This window comes from Dysidea avara, chromosome 7 (genome assembly GCF_963678975.1).
Source record: "Dysidea avara chromosome 7, odDysAvar1.4, whole genome shotgun sequence".
NCBI classification, from domain to species: Eukaryota; Metazoa; Porifera; class Demospongiae; order Dictyoceratida; family Dysideidae; genus Dysidea; species Dysidea avara.
In genome coordinates, this window is record NC_089278.1 from 468,604 (window position 1) to 477,500 (window position 8,897).

The 8,897-nt window shown below is 38.7% G+C and overlaps 3 protein-coding genes and 1 pseudogene across 3 annotated transcripts in view; 3 read left to right on the forward strand and 1 right to left on the reverse strand.

Moving 5' to 3' along the window:
• Positions 1 to 833, reverse strand: part of LOC136261586 (eIF-2-alpha kinase GCN2-like) — a 35,554-nt pseudogene extending 34,721 nt beyond the window's left edge.
• On the forward strand, positions 768 to 7,073 carry LOC136261584 (vesicle transport protein USE1-like). Its single transcript, XM_066055611.1, has 8 exons — positions 768 to 940; positions 1,003 to 1,052; positions 2,289 to 2,367; positions 4,190 to 4,330; positions 4,379 to 4,409; positions 4,463 to 4,508; positions 5,871 to 6,012; positions 6,892 to 7,073. The coding sequence occupies exons 1-8, from the start codon at positions 830 to 832 to the stop codon at positions 7,066 to 7,068; spliced, it is 777 nt and encodes a 258-aa protein (XP_065911683.1). The 5' UTR covers positions 768 to 829; the 3' UTR covers positions 7,069 to 7,073.
• On the forward strand, positions 4,638 to 5,743 carry LOC136261796 (uncharacterized; the record flags this gene model as incomplete). Its single annotated transcript, XM_066055860.1, has 3 exons — positions 4,638 to 4,905; positions 4,961 to 5,098; positions 5,176 to 5,743. Coding segments are annotated over 3 exons (750 nt in total), but the record flags the coding sequence as incomplete, so codon positions are not given.
• Positions 7,074 to 7,142: 69 nt separating the features above from the next.
• LOC136261565 (BOS complex subunit NOMO1-like) overlaps positions 7,143 to 8,897 on the forward strand; it is a 49,928-nt gene continuing 48,173 nt past the window's right edge. The window contains exons 1-2 of the mRNA XM_066055584.1: positions 7,143 to 7,298; positions 7,352 to 7,441. Coding sequence (XP_065911656.1) covers positions 7,176 to 7,298; positions 7,352 to 7,441 — 213 coding nt within the window. The 5' untranslated portion in view covers positions 7,143 to 7,175. The remainder of the gene's footprint in view (positions 7,299 to 7,351; positions 7,442 to 8,897) is intronic.

Sequence of the window (8,897 nt, forward strand, 5' to 3'; positions counted from 1 at the left end):
TATATGAATCATGAGTATTTTTTTGTACAATCCATGATATCAAGAGTATATAATGGGGGAGGGTATATACTCTTGATGATATCTATGATATATGACAAATATTTCTCAATGATACCAGGTGATATTAGAGAACTACAAGGTCATGTTAGAGGACCACAAAATGTTATTAAAGTTGTGTGTGTGGGAGCCAAAAGTTTAGACAATTAATTATAATTAGATTAACATTAATTAGCAGACAACTCTGTGGCTACAGGTCACATATTACTTACTCATCAGGGTAGTTGACTGGATAACGGACTGTCAGTTTCAGGCTGGGATGGGTCCCCGTGTCATCTGGATGAAGTTCAATGCTGTACTCTGGAGGACGCCTCACCTGTAACAAATAACCCATACTTGCACGTGTGCACGCATTAATTGTTTGCTGACTTTCCAGGCATCATCCGACCGAAGGTCTATAGCATTGTACACTTCCTTTAAGAATTGTAATTCATCTTCTTGTCTGTCTTCATTTGTGTCTCTGTCCATCAGCCACTAGCATAACAGCTGTACTGCAATAATAGACACCACACTATTAGTAATGAGGTACTTTGTATTCGTGAACTACACTCTTGAACTAGTTCATTTAACATGCAGGAAGCCACTGACCTAGTTCCGGGGCTAGTTCACAGGTCAGTTACAACTAGTTATACGTTGCAAGTTGCAGTGCAGTCTAGTAACTCACTTGTACTCTTATAATGTTCTAGAAACTTCCATAAACATCCCCGACCCTTATAATTATGTACCAAATATTCATATTGTAATTCTAAATAATGCGCTTCAAAGATTTAAGATGAAGCAAGATGAAATTAAGATTAAACGGTTATTACAAAAGTGTGAAGATTGGTTGTCAAATAAAATACAAAACGGAACAGGGACCAACAAATGGTGGCGACTAGATCAAGTAAGGTTACTACAGCTGTTCTAGAAATTGATAATCTGCTCTGTCCCGTCCAACCTATACAGTATATTGCGACACTGGACAGCAGGATCTCCCAACTTGATATTCCTGAAAGGTTTGTGGGGATAACTACTTGTTTAACATCTCTTGTGCATATAATAGTGAGACAGCTGGTACTATAATATTGTGTAGGGTGTATTAAATGTAGCAGACAGTTGTACTGTAGTTATGTGCCATCATAGGGTGCCATGGACATGTGCCATGGTGTGTGGTTCTCACTTAATGTACACAGATACCATAGGGCAATGCGCATGAATTTTTTGTGGATGTCTTATCCGTGAAATTTACATATTTACAATCCATGCACAAATTGTATGGAGATTGATGTCTCAAACACAAGAATTTATTCTGCAAAAAAATATATTCTGGCAATCCACGAAAATTTAATACCACAAAAAATTCTTGTCCTACGGTACACAGTGAAATTTTTTTAGCATTGTTCAAAGTATCTCCTAACAAGTGAACATTGTTGTATACCACACTCACACCCTTTCACATGTGATATCTCATACAGCTTTTCTATTACTGATGAAGCTATGTGACACTTCTAATCAAAGGGTGGGTGGTTCACTATAGTAAATCAACTGAACATGTCAGAGGAATCTCTTACTGGTGCATATATCCACCTAAATATTCATGAGAAGATTTGAATTTTTACTGCACAAAGGCAAATCATATTTCTGTTTGTGACAACAAACCGGAAAACCGCGGTATCAATATCAGTTTGTGCATTAGAAAACTTTATACTGTCAGAGTTGAATGGGTTGAACTTCTCTTTGAGATCACATGAAATATTTGGTGTGACATGTGATCATATTGTCAGACTTGTAATGGGTTAATGAGCCTTATCCGAAATTACGTCACAGACATAAAATGGCCGCTGTAGTGTGGGACGTTTGTAAAATTTGTATGGGCGACTATGGGAAGAAAATTTTTGAACGGAGATATCTCAGCTAAGACGGAAGATATCGAGCTCTAACCAGCAGGTATGGTTATAAATTAGCTGAAAGAATAGGAATCTAGCGTTGTTTTGAAAATCAACCGAAAATTGATTTTATGCACTTCTTGTAATGTCTTATAGCCATACCTGCTAGTTAGAGTTTGATATCTTCCTTCTTGGCTGAGATATTTCCGTTCAAAAATTTTCTTCCCATAGTCGCCTATACAAATTTTACGAATGTCCCCACACTCAGCGGCCATTTTTATGTCTGTGACGTAATTTCGGATAAAGCTCATCCTCTACATTAGCTACTAGTAATTGTATTGTTGTGACTTGTGATTATGATTGTAGTGGAGCTGATAATGATGTGCTGCAGTCCTTTAAGCAGAGTTTACAAGTATTAAAACAAGTTGTTCAAAGAGAAAAAGAGGTAAACGTTAAACTAAATATTTTATTTATTATTAGTGTACAATTAAAACCTGTTAATATGGACACCTATATAATAGGCTGTAAACCTCTCTAATTGGGACAAACTCATTATAGGGTGTTGATCCCACTGGGGTGGCTAAACTGGTAAGGCCTTTGTCCACCAACTGTTAACTGCAGAACCAGCAATCAGATTTTTGTTGTTAGTGAGATCACTTACAAGGAATACTCTACTACAACTGTCAGGCACACTCTAAAAGAGCAGTGATTGTTCTATTAGAGTATTAAATTATTGTAGGTCTTCAGTTTTAGTTGGGATCAGGTCATTTAATAAGTTTTGGGGAATCACTCCAGACCTTCCAGCCACTATCATACTTCTCACAATATACTTCTAACATGGTGTTCATCTTAGAGGAATTCCCCAATTTCTGAACGATTGCTTGGTCCGAAATGTATGATCCATTATCAAATGGTACGGCAGTACTGTTAAAGTAGGGATCTCCCAGAAAATTTTGCCCCATCCAAAATCCCACCTTCAAAAAATCATCCTAGAGACATTTCACACGACGAAAATCACCTTTACGGAATAGTACTAGTCCATATAATATATAACAAAACACTTACAGGTGGCTGGAAATAGAATTTTTAAAAATCACCAAAACTCAAATTTTAGTCTCACTCACAGTCACCAGGCTAGAGGCCAAACAAAGCAGCGCATGGTCACCATTTTACGCCACAATAACAAACTCACCAGTGGGATGTGCCTTTTGGGGTTCCGACGAGTATAGGCCCTCTGCACCTTGTTGTTTCTTTTACCTTCAATCAGGCTGCTTGTCTTCTACATCCAACGAAACAATATCGAGGCGTTAATTTTCCGTATCAATACATTATTTCAGCAACACATTTAGACGCCACAGAATTACTTTCAGAGCTGGATTTCAGAAACACTTCAGTCCCGGCACTACTATAAGAGGTAAAAAAAAATACTAGTTAGATATCTGCAACGATTGGGATCTCGTTCGTGATAGGTTTGTGACCATGCCCCTCAAATAAAGATGTAGGTGGACTAATAGTGATAGAGTACGGAGACCCCACCTCTTTTCATCAATCTAGCTTTCACTTATCAGTAAACAAGATCACCTCACTCCTTATCTAGCTAGCTGCACACCCAGATATACTCTAACACAACAGTCATGTATGACAGAACAGCTGCAAATTACATTGTTCTGGTAGACATAATAAGAAAAGAAGAGCATTATTGTTATAAAGGAGATGGGTGCCCCTGCAACAACAAGGTCTACAGCTGGGACACTTGGATCTAGAATGCTATCCCCTGATACACATTATTGAAGAGTGTAGCAAGGAGAACCCCAAACTACAGCGAAGCCAGCCCATAACCACAGAATATGGGGGACTCCACTTCTCACTGAGCAAATGGGCAAGATGTTTATAAGTGATGGTATCTGCCTTTCCCATACCTACAGATGCAGAAAATACAAATGGACTAATAGAAGTTACATTGTAGCTAGCTGTGCCACAACAAAAAACTAAACAAACTAGTATTTTAAAAATTGTTAATTTAAAAATGAAGTAGGGATCTATGCAATAAAAGTAGCAAAACAAGAGATGAGTGATTGTATTACAGCATAGCTCAGTGGGAAAGTCCCTACTTTGGCACATTAGCTACATAATTTTGTTCAATGCCAAAGTACGGACTTCCCACTGAGCTATGCTGTAATACCATCATTCATCTCTTGTTTCACTACTTTTTATAGATCCCTACTTCATTTTTAAATTAACAATTTTTAAAAATACTATCACTATAGGATGACTTGAGGCGACAACAATTGCCAGACAAGTTACTACAACGCCAACACTCGGTGACAGTTAGTAACACCAGTAAACAACTACTTCACCGAGTAGCAAACAGGAAGGAGTGTGACCTCAGGAATGAGTTGTTTGGTCGAGTAAGTTTTGTTAATTGTCTTGTCCACTTCTAATCATTACCTTTACAGAGTATCTCTCAGGTTTCAACAACTTCTGGAGGTAATTATGTTTGTCTACAATTATGATTGTACTTCATCCAACAATCTCACCAGGTCTGTCCCCTGGAGAGTCCAGCAGGCCATCACTTCGACAAAGAGAGTTAGTCTAATTCCCACATTGTAGTATGTTGACGTTGAGGTGATACCTGAATGAGGTGATACCTGAAGATAAACAAATAAATTTAGATGAATGGTGATGAGTCTAAATGTGTGGAAACTTGTTTAGTCTCACACTTCTAGCTGTACCACATCTCACAGTACTAGCTGTACCTCATCTCACAGTACTAGCTGTACCACATCTCACACTACTAGCTGTACCACATCTCACAGTACTAGCTGTACCTCATCTCACAGTACTAGCTGTACCTCATCTCACAGTACTAGCTGTACCACATCTCACACTACTAGGTGTACCACATCTCACACTACTAGCTGTACCACATCTCACAGTACTAGCTGTACCACATCTCACAGTACTAGCTGTACCTCATCTCACAGTACTAGCTGTACCACATCTCACACTACTAGCTGTACCACATCTCACACTACTAGCTATACCACATCTCACACTACTAGCTGTACCTCATCTCACAGTACTTAGCTATACCTCATCTCACACTACTAGCTGTACCACATCTCACACTACTAGCTGTACCACATCTCACAGTACTAGCTGTACCTCATCTCACAGTACTAGCTGTACCAACTAGCTGTACCACATCTCACAGTACTAGCTGTACCACATCTCACACTACCTCATCTCACAGTACTTAGCTATACCTCATCTCACACTACTAGCTGTACCACATCTCACACTACTAGCTGTACCACATCTCACAGTACTAGCTGTACCACATCTCACAGTACTAGCTGTACCACATCTCACAGTACTAGCTGTACCACATCTCACAGTACTAGCTGTACCACATCTCACAGTACTAGCTGTACCTCATCTCACACTACTAGCTGTACCACATCTCACACTACTAGCTGTACCACATCTCACAGTACTAGCTGTACCACATCTCACAGTACTAGCTGTACCTCATCTCACACTACTAGCTGTACCACATCTCACAGTACTAGCTGTACCACATCTCACAGTACTTAGCTATACCTCATCTCACACTACTAGCTGTACCACATCTCACACTACTAGCTGTACCACATCTCACACTACTAGCTGTACCTCATCTCACACTACTAGCTGTACCTCATCTCACAGTACTAGCTATATTGGTTGTTCTACATTACTGGGAGCCTGTTGTGACAATTATGGGCTCATTACATTGCATTTACGGTAAACATGAGGTGTATTAGTGTCCTCTCCTGTTGGTATAGGTGTTATGGTCAGTGTTGACACTGGCTTTAGTCATGAATGGTTTAGTGAAATTAGCTCAGTTGTAAGGCAGAAGTATTACATCATTACTCATAAGTATTACATCATAACTTCCTATTGCAGTGTATTGGCTGAAGATATTGAGGCTGTGTTGGAGACTCATCAACATATGCAGGATAAATTAGCTGAGGACATGATTGCCATGGCAAAGTCATTGAAGAGTAATGCACTAGTAGCACGAGAGGTGATTAGAGGCGACAATAAAGTAAGTAACTATAGCAACCCATCACACTCGGTAAACCCTCATAAGTTATTATAACCTCATCAGTTAATACAACAGCGACCAAATGATGATAATGTGTTCAGATAGTTTAGCTTATTCTGAGCTGAGACATTTACACAAACACTTTAACTATCATCAGATTAACAGTACTCTGCTGTAATATACAAACATCGGGCTAGTAACATTACTCTCATTTTAGTCAACGACTGATTTACACTAACAGACAAATTAAGCTAGTTATAGACATATTGTTAACAGCTACAATACACAGAGTATTCCTTTGCCATTATAATCTTATGTTTCAGTGGGTCATTGTTTTACATATCTAAAACATCACACACTATCCATGTTAAAAGGAGAGTGCTAAGATGGTTGTAGGCTCTAGTGTATTATATGCAAGTAGTCATAGTAACAAAGGGACTAGGGGGAAAACCAAGGGCATAGCCAGAAAATTTTAGATGGCAAGGCAAACCCAATTATTCTATTAGAGTTGAAGATAGGTGACTGCTCTATTAGAATATCACAATCTTTTGCAGTACTAAATCCACTTCATTCAAATATCTCCTAACTTTTACCTCAATGGTGGCTACTCCGCTGGAAATGGAGGACTTGCCAAGATACTCTAATAGAGCAGTCACACAAAACTGTCAGGTCCAACCTTCCATGTCATATTAGTCAACTATACACGACCTTCTTATAAGTAATTTGCTAAATTTAATGCAACACTGAGAGGTTAACCACTCTGCCTAAGATGTAAGATGTATATGATTACACAATCAAGCATAACAACAGGCTTTGAAGGTTTTGAGTTGTCAATGATCACATGTACCTCTCTAACCTTATCATGATATCCTTATATAGATGTTGACTACAACTTCAGAACTAGCCGAGCAGAATATTGATCAGTTGAGTGAGGAGACTAAAAGACTCAAGAAACACTCGGCCAATAGTTGTTCGTGTGGTATATGGATTATGTTATTATTTGTGTTTATTGTATTCTTCGTTATGATACTGTTTATCAGAATAGCACCTAAATAGCAGCAGCTGTATTTATGTTATTTCAGTGAATTATATTGTTGGAATTCAAATGCACAATCGATTATTATGTTTGATCACGTGATAGTGCCTATCTAAAGCGCACCGACATGAGGGTCATAGTGTTGGGGCTACTCGTTATAGTAACTAATTGTGTTGTTGGTGCTCAGGACTTGGTGGGCTGTGGAGGGTTTATACGCTCCATTGTGCCTATTCCATATGCACGTATACAAGTATGTTTGCATTGAATGAATGGCGACAGGTACACGTGTTGTGCTAACTGCAGATGAAATTGCTGACACCTTCAGGATTATTGAAATACAAGACGGAGTGTGCTCCCAGTAACGGATACTTCTTAATACCACTGTATGATAAGGTGAGATCACGTGTATAGCTATGTAGCATGGTTGCCTGGTCAGAATTGTTGTGAATGAATTTGTGCTATCATATATGATGGTTAAAGGTTCATAATTATCACTATTTAAATATATATATATATAAAACCATGAGGATTGCATGTCTACTAGTATATCTGCAGGTGTAGGCAACCTCCCTTGTTTCCCTGCTTTCAGTTGTTCCCTTGTTTCCCTGCTTTTTTTTTGTTTTTTTGATCCCCTTAAAATCCCTAATTTTTCCTTCTACTTGTTTGTTTACTTTTAATAACACAATTATGACTACTGAATCCACGTGTACCACATTAAAAAAAAGAATGGCTCCATGCCAGGCATTCCATAAAATAATTTTGCGTCTAAATGTGTGCCCCAATAATCAATTATGCACTGAAAAGGAAGGCGGCCATTACGCTTCGTTTGTAGCTGTGCTCCGCTCATTAAACAGCGTTACAAACAAAGAACAGTACAAGAAACTTCTCTGCAATGAATCCAGTTGCTACGGAAAATGTGGGTGAAAAGTATGACAGCCAGAGGGAAGCCATATTGCACTATCGCAAATCGACACCTTGCATAGTCAGCGAAAAGAACTGGAACACAAAGGAGGACAAAGGTAAGTCCATGATACGTGCATTGTACGTACTGCGGTTGGTGAAAAGACACGTCTCGGGATGAAGCAATGTCAAACAGTGAAAAAATCAAGCCTGTAGCCTTATCCATTGTTGAGTTATGCTTCGCTGAAGGCATCAGTTAGTTAGTTAGTTAGTCAGAATACAATTCTGTTAAATAGAAAAAAATTTAAATTCTGTAGAAACTTGTTGGAAGGGTTTGGGGTCACTCTGAAGGCATTTTTGGGCTTGGCTATGCCTAACCAATACTGGCAAGCTGTTATGAAGGAAATTTGAGGCTGGTTTTAGGGTGATATTTTTGGGCAAGAAAGCCCAAAACTGTGAATGATCCCTAATATACAGTACTACCGTGCTGTATGATACAGACAGTGAAATACATAATTTGCTTAGCAGGCGAACCTCAGTTAGGGTTGGGTTCAGCTTTGGTTTCTAGATCTCTTCACCCTGTAGGTATAGCAATATTCAGGGTGCACTATGTCAAAAATATTTTAGAAGCCTGGTGACCTGGTAAGACCAGAAAGTACCTTTAGATTTCCAGATATTTATTAGCCACATATCAAATCTCTGGTGTATTGACATGTGGATAACACCAACTTGCTATATCCTTAGCACTGACTGAACTAGTGTCAATACTTGTATAGGTACAACTACCATATACAAGTTACCATGTTAGTTCATTTTAGGATATCCCATAAATAATTTAAAGCATCACCTTGCTCATGCTATACAAATAATACAGCACTTGGTCTTGATATTAATAAGGCTTCACCTCATGATATATTAGCATTTTGGCCGCCACACACCTTGTGCTATA